General features: G+C 36.0%; 2 protein-coding genes across 2 annotated transcripts; both read right to left on the minus strand.

The window, feature by feature from the left end:
• Positions 1-308: 308 nt before the first annotated feature.
• On the minus strand, positions 309-11,433 carry LOC131159434 (succinate dehydrogenase assembly factor 2, mitochondrial). The gene is made up of 5 exons (XM_058114336.1): positions 11,212-11,433; positions 11,018-11,128; positions 10,743-10,869; positions 808-876; positions 309-699 (listed from the first exon to the last, which is right to left on the minus strand). The coding sequence occupies exons 1-5, from the start codon at positions 11,319-11,321 to the stop codon at positions 553-555; spliced, it is 564 nt and encodes a 187-aa protein (XP_057970319.1). The 5' UTR covers positions 11,322-11,433; the 3' UTR covers positions 309-552.
• A 1,488-nt stretch (positions 11,434-12,921) lies between these two features.
• LOC131159435 (uncharacterized) lies at positions 12,922-17,131 on the minus strand. Its single transcript, XM_058114337.1, has 4 exons — positions 16,714-17,131; positions 15,468-15,726; positions 14,886-15,080; positions 12,922-13,819 (listed from the first exon to the last, which is right to left on the minus strand). The coding sequence occupies exons 1-4, from the start codon at positions 16,803-16,805 to the stop codon at positions 13,424-13,426; spliced, it is 942 nt and encodes a 313-aa protein (XP_057970320.1). The 5' UTR covers positions 16,806-17,131; the 3' UTR covers positions 12,922-13,423.
• Between the last annotated feature and the right edge of the window lie 1,487 nt (positions 17,132-18,618).

Genomic DNA, 18,618 nt, shown 5'->3' on the forward strand with positions numbered 1-18,618 from the left:
TATATATATGTCTTAACTAAATTAGAAAGCTTTTTTACACATGGTGAAATCATATCGAATTCAATTATATATACCTAATATATCTACTATTTTTTTCCCTTTTACCTCCTTAACTAGCAAATTATTGCTGTTAATATTAATATAATTTGCTTGGAGCACTTCCAAGATGAGAACATCCAAAAATCCACTGTAAAGCGTGGGAAAAAGAAAAGGATCTACCAAGGCGGTCCAACACTATCAAACTAATAGATAATTCCACAAGAATTGCCACCCGCCAGGAAAATAAATAAGAAGAAAAAAGAAAGGTGTGCACAGACAAAGCCTGATCATTAAATATTAAACCCCAGGGCCAGGGCTACCAGTTTCTAACTAGAAAGAGTACAGTGGCCATTTATTTTACAGGGCCAATTTGCCAGTAATAAAAACAATAATATAGCATGATCTATAAACAAAACAGTAGTCATTTATTTTACATTGCTACTAATAATAACGATATAATATATAGCATGTTCTATAACTTGCTTGTTACAGTTCTAAATATAGGTAGCTGAGTTACTGATTCCCAGAAACAGGGCTGTCTCTGCCTCTCTTGATGTCATCCCACCCTCTTACCCATGGCTGCCCAGCAACTGCCCTTGTCTCAGGAGCCGCATGGCTGTTCAGGTTGGTCATGACCTTGTCATGAATAGCTGAGAACACCTGTATTTATAAATAAATAAATCATAAGAGTATGCAACCCGGGAAACAATGAGAAAGATGAAAAGAATATCAAATGTAATTTCATCTACTTGCTCTTTTTTCACATACAGGATTAATATTCACCGCCTCTGGGGGTTGCTCCTGGCCAGTTAACCACTTCCAAAGATCAGGGTTCTCCTGTGATGCAGTAAACCCACCCCCCCACCAAAAAAAAAACAGGCACGATAAGTGACAAAAGAATTGCGGTTGTACTTAAAAAGGAATTGCTCAAGGGAAATTTAGAAGTACCAATATTGAGAAAGTAAAAGAAATATATAATCCCTGTCCCATCATTTCTGTGGACAGACAAAAGTAATAAATGTAATATAATGACTAGTGACTACAAGGCACAAACACACTATATGATCTTCAGCTAAGCAGAATGCAGCAGAGACGCAAAGTCCATGTTTGAGTTGTGCCTCATATTCAAAGAGTGGTCCTCTTTAAGTTAATAAGAAAGAGGAAAGTTTCATGTGGAGGGCTTTATGGGTGATGAGATCTAGAAACACATCTTTTTCCCCCACTAGCAACGCACCAATAATGGGCATGTGGGAGATTTCCCCCCTCTTCTGCAACTTCCAGAACCATGAGACATTTGCTTCTGGCTACAGTGTTTAGATATTTCCTGCAAAAGTTTGGAACTGTTTCATAGAAAGTTGATTGTTTTGAGTTTGGCGCACATATTGAGGGATCCATCAGCAACACTAGCATTAGAATCAGACCATATTGCTGCTATTGTAAGTTTTTTGGTGGTATATTATTGTTGGCAAAATGTGTTAGGGGTCTTTGGAGATGTGTAGTTGCAGAATATATTAGAAAAAAAAAAATCAACAACATGGCGTCAAATGCTGAACAATATGCAATATTAGGAGGAGTTGCCTGTATCCTGTAGGGTACAAACATGGAGAAAACTATGCTGCTATTGTAAGTTTTTTGGTGGTATATTATTGTTGACAAAATGTGTTAGGGGTCTTTGGAGATGTGTAGTTACAGTATATATTAGAAAAAAAAAATCAGCAACATGGTGTCAAATGCTGAACAATATGTAATATAGGAGGAGTTGCCTGTATCCTGTAGGGTACAAACATGGAGAAAGCTTTGGGGACTTACTAATGCTTTGGTTCTTTGAATTGGTAATGAATGAAGGTGCAGCCTTGTCTAAAAGGCCCATTGTTTTTCATACTAAACAGGTAAGTTGTACAGCTGATGTCCCCCCCCCTCCCCCCCCAACCCAACAGCTTAAGCTTTTAGGTAAAACAGTAATCTAGCATTGATGTCAGACCCAGGTCGCCAGGAAGTCCTGGGTTTTAGTCTGGTTGCCGGCGTTTATTGTTTGTTTGTTAAGAATTATCTTATTCCCCATAACAGGTGTTCTTTATGTTCATTTATCTCTCTGTATGCTGTTGGGCTGCACGTGCGGGGAGTGTTAACGCTTGATATACATTGTAGGCCCACAACCTAAGAGCTTAAGCTTTTATGTGAAGTGGTAATCTAACAGGTATGGCATGTATGAGGCTCAAAAGTTGTATTTTGTTGAATCAATATAGAAGGGAACTACATGAATTTGGAAAATAACAACAGGAGATTTTCAAAAAAAAAGATATGATGAGATTAGAACATGGTTAGGGATTAAACAATCCATGCAGGATTAATTTGTACCTTCAAACTACCAGTAGCATATTCATTTGTAACTTAGGAGGAAGGGAAGAGAGTGGCATATGACACTAGCATGTGCCTACATAGAATGGAAAGAGGATGTGACGATAGCTTTGTACAGTACAGGGGTGAAGCTAGCTATTGCCTCCAACCCTAATGCACATGATCTCATTACAAATAGGGATCTCGTGTAGGCTGCCACTCAAATAGAGGAGGATATGCAGCTCAATCCTCCTAAAGCTACATTGACCCTTTCAGTTTGAGAAGACCACTAGTGGAGTAGTATGTGAGAAGTCGGCAAGGCATTCAGACCACTAGCCCTTGCAAGACTTCAGAGCACTCTAGAACAACTTATAAAATCCAATGAGCAATCAAGTGCTTTAAATATTAAAAGTCTTGGAAATTAAGCTGCACAATGCCCTAACCATACATGGTGATCGCAAAAACAGAAGATCATAATGACAACCAAATAGTTGAGGCTGAGACAAAAGTCCCAAGTGACTTGGATGAAGTTGACAACGTGAAAGACTGTTTAGTCATAAACAGGTTTGTACTTTAGTTGTTAATCATGATGGTTGTACAAATGGAGTTTCTAAGGAAATTAGATTAGGAAGTTGAACCACATCCTGATCAATACAAGATTGCTTGGGAGAACAATATCAACTTGAAGGTCAATGAACGTTGCTTGGTTACCCTCAAGATTGGTTCAATTTTGGAGACAGTGGAGTGTGATATGCTTCCTCTCAAGATTTGCTATACCCTCATGGGGCCCATGGTTTTTTGATAGGAGGGTTAAACATGATGCCTATGAAAACCCTCTCCATCAACAAGAAGTTTAAGTTGATGCCATCTCAAGCTCTTCCACTTAACAAATTGAAGCACAGCACTGGTTCGTTTCTTATGAAATAAGATGATTCATTCCATCATGATGGACTCCTCGGTGCTTTCACCATCTTTTCCAGATGAAAGGAATTGGAGGGATGAGAAGTGGGCAATTGGAGAAATCACTTTGTCCCAATTTGGAGACCAATTTCAAAGAATAGGATCAAGGGATTGTTGGGTCCTAAGCCCAAATGATCAATTATTAGTTATATGCTTGTTTAGTAGAAGGCTTATGTGTATTTGAGGTTGTTTGTAATAGATGTGTCCTTTAGGGGTTTGATTTGTAATTTCTTGCATCTTAGTGGTTTATTTGTAATTTTATGATACCTTAAGCTTTCATATAAATAGAATATGAAAGCCATGTAAGAAGCAGTTTTGTGAATTTGAAAGTCGAAATCAAACATGAGTTTTTCCCCCCCTCCTCTCTTTTTTGCTCTTCCAATTCCTCTCTTGGCAGTAATTGCAAATTATTGTTCTGCATCACCACGTCATCAATCTGGTTCAGCTTTAAGACCTGACACTGACTGCATGTCTTAAGCACCGACGCATCAGCAAGGTGGAAGTTTGGTGTTTGACGCATATCGGACACCAACACAGACCAATACACGTCAGACACTTCTCAAGTAAGTCAGGCTTATTTTTGTTTCTGGATACGCACCAAACATAAAAAATCTGAAGTGTCTGACAGTTGCATGACATGGCAGCAGCTATTGTTGTAATATTATTAATTTTTGAGAGATTTCTAATATCTTTTAAAAAATGATATATTGTCTAAATTAAGTGATCTCACAATTTGCATCAATCACATTATCAAAAAACAATTGCATCAATCAATGAAGAATCTAAAAAAAATCAAAAGGGTGTCCCCGAGCCAAACTCCCTACTTAGTGAGGGTAGGGAGAGGTCATCACAATGTACGTAACTTTACCACTGCTTTTATGCAGAGAGTTGATTCCTTGGACTCAAACCCATGACCTAGTGGTCACAAAGGAGCAACCTTACCATTGATCCAAGGCCTGCCCTCAAGAATTTGAAAATCAAATAGGCCATTTTTCTAAACATCTCAACATCATATGCAAATTCAATGATGCTTGACTACTACTTTTTTAAAAGGCAATATTTGGATTAAAAAAATGCATTACTAACATAATCATATATAAAATGATATATGTTTTTATCTGTGTGTCCTTGTGGTGTCATGACTTGAATTTCTAGGATTCAGCAGGTCAAAGTGTTAGACACATATTATGTAAAACACCTGTGTCCATGTTATTCAAATCCAACAAACACACTAGGTGGGATCATCTACATGATCTTTTTCTGCCAATTTACACGATCGTGACCAATCCCCCAACACCCCCCCCCCCTCCCAAAAAAAAAAAAATAAGGGCTCTATGCTATTCAAATCCAACACCCTCAAAAGAAAATTGGCCCATTACACCATATTTCACTTGGCCTAGTTCCCAAAAAATAAGAAAAAAAATCCAGCCCTGCTCATCTAAAGCTGCTCATTTAACCAAGCTCATTCCCTTCAACACTCAACACCTATCTAAAAGCCATTAGCAACTCTATCTTAAAAAAATTTAAAAAAAAAAAAAAAAAAATTCTTGATGAGCAATTGCCCATCAGAGCCTTTCGGCTCTACAGCCTATCTACCTTTGTTCTTTTCCTCTTTTTTTTCTGCTTTGTAAAATAATTAAAAACATATGAAGGGAAAACCCGAAAGCTGATGTCTGATGAGTGATGTTCACTGCCAGTCTGCATCTACTCTCCCTTTCTTTTCATTTTGTGATAAGTTGATAACGTTGGAAATTTTTTTTTTTATAGAAAATGAATTCATTAACAAGAAAGAGAGGAATTTTACATCAAGATGGAGGACAAGGGATCCTCCTCAAGAAATAAAAAAAAAATCAAAAGGATTACAATAATGCTCCCCTCTAGTTCCTCAGAAGATCTAACAAAAGTAAACCTAAAAAAAAAACTCAAAAGAATGAGCCCAAAAAGACGCACAGAAAACCACTATTCCAAAGGAAGCAAGGAGGATTTGCTTTGCCACTAAAAATCCTTGCATTCCATTCCGTCCAAAGAGTCCAAAGGAGAACATAGATAGCACATCTCCAAAGGATCCTCCCTTCCTTACTTCTCCAAAAACCTCTGTAACGCACTTTTAGGAAAGCTTCAACTGTCCTTGGGAAAACCACAGCCTCACCAAAGACTGAAATCAACATAAACCAAAGCCGCTTAACTATCCTGCAATATAGGAACAAACTGTCAATATTTTCGCTTGACTAATCACACATGATACATATATCAGGACTTATAGCTTTGTGAGGCCTCCTTTTCTGCATCATTGGTATTAAGCCGATAAGGTACCAAAGTCCACGTGGAAGAAAGGAACCTTTGCCTTCCAGATAAAATTATTCAAAGCTGTACACAGACTCGATGATTTCATAAGATGTGAGAGAAGAAAGATACAGCGGGGAAAGAACCGGAGGAATCCCCTACCCAAATCCTTGAGTCATCTCTTGCCACAGGCAAAAAAACATTGCAGCCCTCTCAATAAAATAGTTAAATCAACAACCTCTCTCTCATTAAGATTCCTAAAAAATAACAATCCCAAAAGAGAGAAACCCCTTCCAAATTGTAGAAATCAATAATCGGGGAATTGTGTAACCTAGACAATCTAAATAGACAGGGGACTAAAGACTCCAATGACACCTCACCCAGCCAAATATCTTCCCAAAAACAAATGTCATTTCCATTACCAACAAAGAAACGAGTTAGACTAAATGGGCTATCTGAGAAATGAATTTCCAAGGACTTGCAAGAAAAGCTCAACCACTTCCTCTGGTGTGCCACCCATTCTAATGCAAATTATATTTACTTCTAATTACCATGTGCCAAGGGGAGTCAACCTCTAAGGGAAATCTCCAAAACCGTATTCCTACTAGCAAAATGTTTTTAGACTCCATGTTCCCAAGCCCCAAACCCCCTTTCAAACTTAGGTCTTCTAATCCTATCCTAGCTAACTAGAAGCTCTCTTCCTATCCCCATAACCTAACCATAAAAAGTCACTTATAATCCTCTCCAAGGTCTCTAACACCCCACCTGGAATTTTGAAGAGGGAAAGAAAATATATAGGAATGTTAGAAAGAGCAGCATTAATGAGGTGTAATGCGACCTCCTAAAGACAAGTAAGCTCTCTTCCACCCTACATCCAAATCTATTCCCACTCTCTCCATCATGGGGTCCCAAAATAAAATATAGCTAGAATTACCACCGAGGGAAAGACCCAAGTAAGTCAGAGGCCACTCCAAAATCGTGCAACTCGCCAGTTCAGCCAAACCCTCTAACTTTGTCAAACCTAAGTTGATACCTGCTACCCCACTCTTAGACATGTTAACTTAGATCAAAAATATTTTTTCAAAGATTTTCAATAGGGTAAGAGTCTTGCGAAATCCAAAATACCATCCTCAAGAAAAAAGGGTGACATTAGCAAATTGGAGATGAGACACTATGATCTTCTCCCTACCTTCTTTAAGTCCTTGGATGACATTGAGACCCTAGGCATGATTAATCATTATATTCAATACATCCACAACTAAGGTAAAGAGAAATGGGGAAAGAGGATCTCCCCTTGCCTCAAACCTAGTGAGGCTAGAAACCCCTCCCATAGTCCCATGATTGACCATTTATTATAACTGACATTGCCACTATGGACAGGCACCCTTTTATCCATTTCCTCCAATCCCACCAAAACCCTTCAAGGCCAAAACATTATCCAAGAAATTCCAACTAACCAAATCTTAATCTTTTTCAAAGTCTAATATGAGTAAAACACCCATACCTCCCTTTTTTCTCACATCCTCCACCAACTCATTTGCGACAAGTATAACTTCTAGAATCTGTCTATCCTTTATTAAGGCAAACTGTTCTAATTTAACTATTCTCCCTAACACCTCCTGAAGCCTCTTAGCCAAAGCCTTAGTGAGAATTTTATAAAGACTAGTAACCAAGCTTAACAGTTGGAGGTCTCTCACTTTCTTTGAACACTCCTTAGGAACAAGAGCAATAAATGTAGCATTCACATGCTTGCCCACCCGTTTCTATGAAACTCAAAGAAGAAATCCATTAAATCTTTCCCAAATCATCTCCCAACTATCCTAGAAAGAAGCCATGGAAAACCCATCCGGCCTAGAGCCTTACATATGTCCATCTTGCTGCCCCCTAATCTCCTCAATGTCAAAAGGCCCTTCCAGCCAAGTAGCAAGGTTTTCCTCAATGAGACTCCAATTTAAACTTTCAATCATCAATCTATTTGTGCGATCCTCAGCACACAACCTCTCATAGAACTTCATTCTCTCTTCACCAATTTTGTACTAAATCCCTCACCATGTTTCCATCATTTGTTTCCAACTCCTAAATCAAGTTCTTCCCCCCTCCTCCCATTGGACACATTATGAAATAGTTGGAATTATAGTCCCCTTCTTCACCCACTTCATTCTAGATTTCTATTTCCAACTTATACACTCCATAAAAAGGATAATCTCTAAAACATTACTAAGTTGGCTCCGTCTAACCCTATCTTCGCTAGCCAAGCCACAATCTTCACACCTATCCAAATATTCAATCTCATTTTTCCTCTCAAATCACCGAAAACTTCCTTACTCCAAAGTTTCAATCTATTTTTCACATCCTTCAACTTTCTCATAAATATAAAGCCTGCCTACCCCTAAGCCTTGCTCTTTTTCCACAAAGATTAATGCACTCCCTAAAATAAGGATGAGTCAACCACATGTTTTCAAATCAACAAAGGGTAGGGCCCCAGTGGGGAGGATTTTTATCTAAAAGAATTGGGCAATGATCTGAAACAGGCCTAACGAGAACCTCCTAAGCAACGTTTGGAAGGAATCCTCCCACTCATTGGTGGGGGAAAAAAACGGTCAATATAGGAGGAGGCAATTTTGTCTACTGATGCTGCTCATATAAAGTGGCCATTTTTCAACCTAAATACTTGAGTCCACATTCCCAAATAATGGAGTCTTAAATTCTCATACTACTATTCACCCTCAAACCCCCCCAACCTCTTTATAGTAAACCAAATGATAATAAAATCCCCTCCCACTATCCAATGGGGATTGCTAAGGCCAAAAAAGACTTGCAAGCTCCTCAAAAAAGGAAGTCCACAAATGAGAAATGTGGGACCATGAACTAAATAAAATCACCAATTCCCAAAACCCTTAACCTCAGATTACACAGAAAGACAAAATACAAGCCACACAATCCTTTAACGATGCCACCCTAATATCCCAAACTTGCCCTCCCGAGGACCCTAAAGAGGGAAAAAACACCCATTCTCTAAGGCTACAATCCCAAATACTTCTCACCAAGATGCATCTACAAACTCAACTTTAGACTCTTCTATGAGTAAAACATCTGGAAAAACCCTACTAATTAACTCTTTCACAACCCTCCGCTTCCTACTACTAATTAATCCTCATACATTCTAGGAAAGAATCTTCATTGAGAACTTCTATCACCCCCCACACTTGGATGATTAAAACATCTGAAAAGGCAAATTCTTCTCACTAGGAAGACATCTACAGAATCAGCTTTAGACTCTAGGATGAGTAAAACATCTAGAGAAACCCTACTAATTAATTCTTTTTCACAAACCTCTGCTTCTTACTACTTCTTAATCCTTGTAGATTCTAAGAAAGAATCTTCATTGATAACTTCTATCACCCCCCACAAACCAACACTCCTTTATCCTCTATCATAGTTAATTGAAGAGGCAAGCCTACCCAGCTCTCTACTCAATTTGAAGACCTTTTCTCTCCCTCCTCACCCCACCACCAATCCTACCCACTTCCCCTTCACGGTTTACAAGAATAAGGCCTAGCTCATCCAACAAGTTTTGGGCATCACAGGTGTCCCTCCCATCTCCTAGAAGGCCCATTGTTTGAAAGTCTCCCTTTTTAGATAACCCCTTTTGGCACAATAGTGTATTGGATGTAGAAAAGGAATGCTTAGGGATGGGGCGCATACATGTTGGGTTAGTTGCACTGGTCATTGAAGTCCCTAGAGGTTCAGTCCCAATGTTGCAAATTGGGCTTTCAAGTACAGGAATAAGAAAAGAGCTTGGAATTTCTATAGAGGAAGTATTGGGGAAGAAATTTTCTAACTAGGTTCTCCCAGATACAAAGTTCATCACCCTTCTAAATTTGTTTACCTTGATGTCTCAGCTAGGATCCTCAATGAGAAGCGATGAGACTATTTCACATATATTTCTGATTCTGCATTTACAAAGAGAATGACCAAATGGATGCTGGACAAGTTAAAAGATTCTGGGGTTTATACTTATGTCTTTCTAAACAGCAGCAGCCTGTTATCTGGATGGGGAAGATTGCAGAATATTAAGCACTGATTCAATCCAAGCAGTAGTGTATGCATGTGAATATAAGATGTCAGAATTAGATTGGGGGGTACTCATTACTCTGTTTGCTATTAAGGGTTGGCTGACTATGGCCTCACTAGCATTTTAGTCGCCTTTGTGTTGGTTCTTTCTTGTTTTAGTCTTTTGGTCAGCAAGTTGTTCATTGACCCAGCATGCCGACGTTTTAAAAGGCTCAATTGAGGCTTGCCTCAAGATGAGGCATGCCTAAAATGCCTCGAGGCTCAGTCTAAAATATCAAACCCCAAAAAGGCCGATGCATTAAACATTACGACTTACGATTTGTAAAAAAAGCACACCTTTTGCGCCTTCTTAGTTGAGGCTTACATATTTTAAGTGTGCGAGTCTCAAGTTAGAGTTGGCCAATTTTAACTACATGTATAGATGAAAGTAATGTTGTTATATGAGTTCATCTCTAAAACTCTTGAACCTCAACCTTTCCAAAATAATTGAGGGTTGCATCTTAGATCTTGAAAATAATTTGATCTTTGTAATGTTATATGTATCTCTCAACATGATTTACTTAATGAACTCGAATTAGTATATTTTTTTGAATGGCCAACAAGTGGTTTACAAATTATATGTGATTTTTTTTCATTCTATTGTAATTATCTTGATATTTTCTTTATATTTACTTATGTTTATCCGGAAATAAATTCTCAGAAGGCTTAAGCATCAATAGCTCAAGGCTTACACCTCACCTTTTAAGGGATTGCTACGTACATATTGATTTTATATGAATTGATTATTTTTTATATATAAACATATTTGTATGTTTTTCACTTTAAAGCTCATCAAAGTAAGTTTGTGAATCAAGATGTAACAGCAATATGGTAGGTTTAATAAGAGCAGCAATAAAGAGAAGAGTTGAAGCAAGTTATACTTGACAGAGTGACACAAGTTAAATGTCAATAGATGAAATATTAAACTGCAAATTAAAAAAAAAAAGGAGGCATATGTGTGGGCATAGGAGCTAAAGATGGAAAGATATAAAAGAGCATAAGAAGGATACCAGGTCAAGAACATCAACAAGTGCCTTGATTCCATTTTCATCCATGGAGAAGATATGCTCTTCCACCCATTTCCCCAGAACCAAATCCAATTCAAGGAACCCACGTTGTTTGCTCCTATATAGCAGCCTATATTATATACCGTTGTTTTTTTTTTTTTTTTGGGGGGGGGGGGGGGGAGGAGAGAGAGAGAGAGAATGGGTCAGTTGTTTGATCTCCATGAACATTGGACACAGCAATCAGCATATTAAAACCACAGATTAAGAGGAGAACCTACATGTTCAACATGCGCCTCTTGCTCTCTTCGTTGGAGAAATCGAGACCGAGTGGGCGGGTAATATTGTCATTTGAAGAAGAAAAACCAGAAACGAAACTAAATTGATGATGCCTGAAAGAGAAAAAGCAATAATAAATTGAAGGAAAAATGAGAAGGCGGGCATTGTTGATGGGAAACGCAGAGAGATGGGATACCTGCAAAGAGAGAGTGGAAGAATGAGAGAGGCGGGGGTGGAACTCCGGTTTGTTACGATGGCCATGCTTCGGTGGAAGGCAGCCAAGGCCCTTCTCCAATTAGCCGCCATCAACTGCCCACCCTGTGTCTGTCTCTGTGTCTGCGTTTGCAAATCGCAAAGGGCACAAAGTTTGTTACCTTCTCCAGACTCCAACCCAACACACCTTACCAACACAACACAACACTTCTGATACTTATAATAATTATATATTATATACGGTGGGGATAAAAAATACAGAAATGAATTTTGAAAAGTCAGTTTGGTATTTTAAAAAAATTAAAAATGCTTAATTTATTGAATTAAATATGATATTATTACCTAATATTAAATGTAAGATTTATTCTGAAACAAAATATTTTAGTTCTTCTAACATCTTTTAAAATTATTTTGAAATGCCTAAATAAATAATAATAATAATATAATTGTTAAAAAAATAAATTTTAATTAGAGGATTCTTATGATATAATATTCTTATCTCTTTTGTCCTTATATAGACTTGGTATCAGTAATGACTCCTTTCTATGTTTATTTATATTTTATAGTTTTAAATAAAATATAATTTTTATAAATTGCATAATAATCATTTGTAATTTAAATTGTGGCAATACAATAGTAGTTTATCTTAAAAATATATAAATTTTATAGTTTTAAATAAAATATAATTTTTATAAATTGCATAATAATCATTTGTAAGTTAAATTGTGGCAATACAATAGTAGTTTATCTTAAAAATATATAAATTTTATTAAGAATTATAAATATATTTTATTATATAATATTCATGTGCTTCATTTTTTTTAAAGAGCCTATTTAGTGTTTACTTGTGGAATTATTTTTTGTTTTTAATAAAAAAAATGTCACCTTATCAGGGTTTACTTAGTTTCATTTCTACTTTATGTTTTCATGTTCGCACTATAGAGCCCCAACAAATTTAAATAATAAGAAAAATAAAAAAAACTTAGTAAAGAATGAGTAACTTAGATCTTTTGGACATTTGAAACGCAAACTTAGTAGAGCACTTATGAGGAAGAGAGTAAATTATGATTTATGACATGAAAAGGGGTAGGAATAGATTTAAAATAATTTAAAATGAGGTAATGAGAAAGGATTTAATAATCATTAATCTAATAGAGGAAAATGCTCTAAATCAGGTGAACTGACGAAAAAAGATTCATGCAATAATTTTCTTTCTCTTTAAATCTCTCCAAAAGTGGAGAGCGTTAAAAAAATAAATACTTCCCCAACTTTTTTCATCCTCTCTCCATATATTTTATAAAATAAAACGTAAATGAGTGATTGGGGTAGAAGAGTTGTCATTTCTTTTCTTTCCTCTCTACATCATTCAATTAAAAACAAGGTGTTAGAGAAATAACTTTATCATATTTATTTTTCTAGTCATATTGATTTTCTTTTAATAGCACTAGCCATATGATATATTTTAACTTAACTAATATTACATCTAATTTGGGATCATTTTAAACATGAAGGGTGACATAAATAATTGATAAAAATGAAGATAGATTTAATGATTCAAATGAGAAGAAAGCTCTTTTTTTGAGTTAGATAGATCACATAAATTATCCAGTGCTCGATAATTTTTATTTTAAATAAATTATTGAGTCACGACCAGTATCATATTTAATTATTATTTAAGTGACTTTACCAATTCTTCAATATAATTTTATATTACATCTTATTCAAATTCAATAAACTCAAATAAAGAGTTAGTGAGAATCAAACCTCAGACCTACAACTACAGCTGTCTGTTCACAAAATACAGGTTGTCGTCAGCTTCAAATTATGCAAACACCCACAGACAAGCAGACATCGATATTCAGGACAAGGAGGTAAGGAGTTTTACCCCCAAATAGTTTTCTTTCCCAAAAATACAAAAGGAAAAGAAATAAGAGAAGTAAAGCCAAATTCTGCAGTCTAACATCATGCTGATCCCTGCATAGCACGAAGGCAACTGATCTCATTACTGGAATTTCGGATTCCAAAATCAACGAGGCCTTTGCTGAAAATCATGTGTTCGCTTGGAAGATGCTCTAAAAACTCGATAGGCAATCCCTTCATAGCAAAATGTTCAGCACAAGTTTCTCTGCAGCAGTTTCATTCAGCAATTTCAATCTCAGTGCCACACAAATCCTGCTGCATTCTTCAGCCTGATTCTAAAAGCTTATTTTGCGCCTCTCGGCAAAAAATTGCCCTGTGACTGCCTGGTCTGGAAGCAGTGCAAGCCAAACTCCCGTGTCAGCTCCTTCCTCAGCTGAAGTATTCCCTGCCCATCCGGTCATGGCTGTCTTCACCCAGCCTGGGCAGTAGCAGTTGATATAAATCTTTGAACCATCTGGTCTGTTGGAAAATAACTTTGCCATTAGCCTGGTGTAAGCATTGACTGCAAGTTTTGATACCGAGTAATCAGTAAATATTTGAGGCCATACACCTGATGTCCAATTGCCTTCTTTTACTTGTTCAAGAAAAGCAGACACAGTCTGATCAATCAGTTCCTCTGAGAGTGATTCCACATCATCTAGTTGTCTTCTTAAAGTCGCATCTCCAATTTTCTGTCAGTAAAGTGGACTTCGATTACCTTTGACACACACACAGATGAAAGATAGACAAAGCAAATAGAAAACCTATTAACATTTTGGCTTCCAACTTTCAGTGTGTCATGACAAGGACTCTCCTAACCAAGTGTGTTATGGGTACTTGTTAAAATGCGACTTCAAGGAAATTTATTTTTTGAGCAAAAGACACTTACCTCCCCTAAAATTTGATAAAAAGATAAAAGCATCCCTGGGATTTCAAAAATGCCACAGACCTCCCCTCAAAAAACTAGTCTTTTTTTATAAAATATAAGGGGAGGTTTGTATCTTTTGGACAAACCTTAGGGGAGGTCCCTGGAAATCTTGAAATCTCAGGGGAGGTCCTCAGAATTTTTTAAACCGGACACCATTGTCTTTTTGCCAAACCTCCCGGGAGGTCAATATCTTCTGCCCTTATTTTTTTCAGGCACAATTACTTCAGGAAATATTATTACACATTATGCATGACACAGACCAGTGCTCCATAGAGCACTTGTTAGGGCGACCCTGAAAAGAAAATGGTATCTCAAGAATAATGGAGACTCATCACCTGACCTCAGATGCAGGTTCTTCAACAACCCCACCCCTGTTGGCCCCCTGAGGGGCCAAATACCTGATCACACACTTGCACAGCCTTTGTCTGACCAGACTATTAGGATCAACAAAACAATTATTTCCTATCATTTTCCTTCTATTTCCCATTTAAAAGGTTGAACGTGCCTCTTCTTGAATGTCCTAAAGCGCGCACAGAGGTACAAGACAAAGCTAATGCACTGAAGTTTCCCATTGGATGAATAGTGAATGCGTGGAGAATGATGAGGGGCAAAGCTAATAAGCCGTTGCCCCAACTTGCTTTGGCATTCAAAATTTTAAAGGAAAACATATATATTCCACACATACAAGGTCGGATCATAAACCGATTGCAGCCATCAAGAACCCCTCAACAGCCCCATCCTCCCCAACCAAAAACAACAGAATGTGAAAAAGGGGGAAAATATAAAAATAAAATAAAATAAAAGAGAAGAACAGAAAATTTTATTCTTACATTTCTTCTGCCATTTAGTCTGCCTAATCGTGAGCTGACATTAACAATACGAGCGCCAGAAGCAGAAGGTTTCATTAAAGGGATCACTGCTTGAATCATGCTTTTGGTGCCATAATAGTTTGTGGCAACAACATTCTGGGCAGAGTCAACAGAATTCTCTGACCCAATATTGAAATTAACCCCAGCATTATTTACCTGCAGAATGTTCATTTTGCTTAAAATCAGCTACAGTCGATAAGGACAACTGTGAAATAATTTATTCCTTCAGATTATAGATAGGTTCATATAATTGGAGCATCTACAAATTTATTAGTTGATTTATTAATAATTTCCATAATAACAAATTCCTTACACTTGATTACAACAAAGATTTGCACCTTTTCCATTTCTATCCAACTTTTGAGCTGATAAAATTTCATTCTTTGACTTAAGAAGAAAGGCTATAATGTCAAAGCAATCATCCAAGTTAAGCTTAATTATACTAGCATCAACAAAACACTGAAAACGGTAAGAAGTCAAATCAATCAATGAGGAGAAAAACAACCAATGCAAGAAATAAAAGTTTTGGTATTGTAATCATACCAAAATATCTATACCACCGTAGCTTTGACATATCCAGTCAGAGAACTGTTTTATTGACGAAGAATCTAAAACATCCAATTGATGGAAGGCCACACTTAGACCCCCTTCTTGTAAGACCCTCGATGCTTCTTCACCAACACAACTGTCCCTTGATGTTAGAACGACAGTCAACCCATGCATGGCAAGCTGTCTCGCAATCTCAAATCCAATTCCTCTGTTAGCACCAGTCACGACAGCGATAGTTTCAGAGCTCCACCACCTAGAAACCTCAGGGAAGTACAACATATTATGCTTTAATCTTAATAATGCATGGGAATACGCAGTAGTGCCACATTACTGACTGTAATTGTGCTAGTGAATATGGATGGGTGAGGGTGTCCATGGAAATGAATTTAAATAATTTTCTTTTACACAACATTTTGAGGCTTATATGAGGAACCTATATTGAAGAAAAGAAAGACGTTATGATGCAGTACATGCTATTGTTTCCAAACTACACTAATCTTGGGTGCGAGAGCATAGATTTCAAATGTTGGACTTGCATTTGCCTACGTTTAGACAACATCAATATAATTTAATACTTGGTTTGGTCCAAATCCACACAAATCAAAATTCAATCATGGGGCTCAATATTTTTTCACATCCCAGAGAAAGTAGGAAACGGGGGCAAAACGCAATGAGCGCTGAGATTTTCAAAAACATCCGCCATACAGATAGATAATAATGTAAAGGGGTTGGCTTGGCCTGCTCTCCATTCTCGAGGAAGACTGCTGAGTTGCTGAGATTGAGCTTACTTCAAAATGCATAGCCTCGTCACATGTCCAACTTACAACTAGGGGAAATCCAAAGAAAAAATAAATAATTCCTAAATTTTATGAATCTAGGGCAAGTTCTAAATTCTACGGTACAAATTTCTAAATTTCCATTGAAATGCCAAAACACTTTTTTTTTTCCTTCAAAAAAAAAAAAAACAATTGATTTGATTCAATGGGTCAAGACCTAATCCAGGAATGATCCTAACAAATTAATAATGTTAAAGCAAATTGGAAAAGGAGAACATCGAATTGATGAGTCAAGCCCATCAGGGGATGGAGGAGTCAAAAAAGTTTTCACGCGATCTTGCTTTTTAGATCCGTCGTCCTGACTAGGAATGAATGAGAAAAGTAGGAAAAAAAATTATTTATTTATTTATTGAATGTTTAAATTTTATTTTGGTTGGCAACGCGGACAGAGAGGCGAGTGCTACCTCTGATGGTCGGAATAAGGAATGGTCCGGACGAGGGATATCTCCTGGCGTCTCTGTTCTCTGCGTTCGTTGGCCCTCTCTTTTCTTCCCATCTCTATCAACCTTTTTTCACTTTAGAGCTACGGATCCTGCTCGTGATTATTTACTTCGGCGATGAATGTTCGCAGGCCAACAGCTGCTGCTTCGATGAGGAAGGACAGCCCTAGCCGCCGACGACGACCCCACCCCACGAGACGAGCAATGTTTAGTTTAGTTCCTTTTAGTTTAGTTCCCCGCTTTCTACGGACCGACGGTCGCAACTCTACGGGTCTTCAACTGCAATTTCCGCCATAGCTTCATCTTCTAAAAATATATCCCACTTTTTAGGCAATCCGTTTCTGCTCTGTGTTGTTTTCCCCTCTTACAAGTTAGACCCACCGAGGTTTTCTAAAAATATTTTTTATTTTGTCACCTTTTTTTTTAATTAATTTATTTGCTTAATACGTAATTTAATATACCTTTCAGAAATTTTTAAGCCCAAAAATTTAAAACATAAATTCCAAAAAAAAAATATACGTAAAAAATATATTTTGAGAAGAATTAGAAGAAAATACAAGTTAGAATTTGTCTTCTTTTTTTTAATTTACATAAGAGGTGAGTATTGTAAATATTAAAATTACAAAGATTCGCACTTTTTTTTTTTGTAATTTTACATTTCGTCGTTGTATTTGGGAAATTTGTTTTATGCCAAATTTTAGATAAAAGACACTCACATCTCCTAAAATTTGATATAAAGACAATGACTTATCCTAAGACTTTACAATTTTCCTCCGACCTCTTTTCGAGTTTAAAAAATGACATAAACATTTCTTAAGATTCGACAAAAAAACACACGCCTCTCCCTCCGTGGATTTTTTTTTTTTTTTTACAAAATATAAGGGGTGATTTGTATCTTTTTAACAAATCTCATGGGAGATTTTTAAAGTTCTTGAAATTTCTTAATAGATTAGTGTCTTTTATCAAACCTTAAGAGACATTCATATTTTCTATTCAAAATTTTGATAATAGAAATAAACATTACAAATATAAACTCTTCATTTTCAATGATTTTGTAGTTTTATGTTAGTTATCACGGAGAAATCTCTAACTCCTAATAAACAAACACTCCAAAGAATTGTAAATGACTTTTAAAATAGAATTTTATTAATTACTTATATTTTCTTGTTCTTATGCTATTTTACATTTATATGAAACAATGGAAAAAATATGAGTTAAAAATTATATCATTTTTAAAATCTAATATAATAGGGATAAACATAAAAATATTGATATTTTATCCACTTGCACTTTTTGTCATTTTGTGTGCTTATGAATCTATAGATTATATTGCATTTCAAGGAATTTTTCTTGAACAATTATTAAACCTAACTCGACCATTGACTTAAAAGAGAGACTGAGTAATTTGTCCAATCCATAGGTAAATGTTCAGATGATTCGGATAATTAGGTGAATAATAGTCTATGAGTAGAAATAAAATTTTCTAATATTATAAAAGTATTTTATAAGTTATAAAGTTAATATATTATAATATTATATTTTTATAAATATTTTATTATACTTCAAAAAAATTGTATTTATAATAAATGTTTTAAAAAAGTAAGCTAATAGAAAAAATTTATATTTATATAACATATATAAAAATAGATTTATTACACTACTTTGTAAATATCATACTTTTATTTATCTAGTATTTTATAATATTATATTTTTTAAATTATTTGTACAGTATAACGATATAAAACAGTTTGTAAGTAAAAATATCATGTTTGATATGTAAATGTAACCACTTAAATAAAAATGTTAATTAATAAATTTAAGATAATTAAATTTAAAACCATAACTTTTAATTAAAAATAATATTTGTAC

Source organism: Malania oleifera, chromosome 7 (genome assembly GCF_029873635.1).
Source record: "Malania oleifera isolate guangnan ecotype guangnan chromosome 7, ASM2987363v1, whole genome shotgun sequence".
NCBI lineage: Eukaryota > Viridiplantae > Streptophyta > Magnoliopsida > Santalales > Ximeniaceae > Malania > Malania oleifera.

What these genes read in the sequence shown, in the direction of transcription:
- LOC131159435 (XM_058114337.1), bottom strand. Translation starts at nt 16,805, where the DNA reads ATGGGAAGAAAAGAGAGGGCCAACGAACGCAGAGAACAGAGACGCCAG. An exon ending in CCTTATTCCGACCATCAGAG is followed by an intron (nt 15,727 to 16,713) that starts GTAGCACTCGCC and finishes TGAGGTTTCTAG; the next exon opens with GTGGTGGAGCTCTGAAACTA. An exon ending in ACGGTGGTATAGATATTTTG is followed by an intron (nt 15,081 to 15,467) that starts GTATGATTACAA and finishes AACATTCTGCAG; the next exon opens with GTAAATAATGCTGGGGTTAA.
- LOC131159434 (XM_058114336.1), bottom strand. Translation starts at nt 11,321, where the DNA reads ATGGCGGCTAATTGGAGAAGGGCCTTGGCTGCCTTCCACCGAAGCATG. An exon ending in CTTCCACTCTCTCTTTGCAG is followed by an intron (nt 11,129 to 11,211) that starts GTATCCCATCTC and finishes TTTCTCTTTCAG; the next exon opens with GCATCATCAATTTAGTTTCG. An exon ending in TTGTTGATGTTCTTGACCTG is followed by an intron (nt 877 to 10,742) that starts GTATCCTTCTTA and finishes ACTGCATCACAG; the next exon opens with GAGAACCCTGATCTTTGGAA.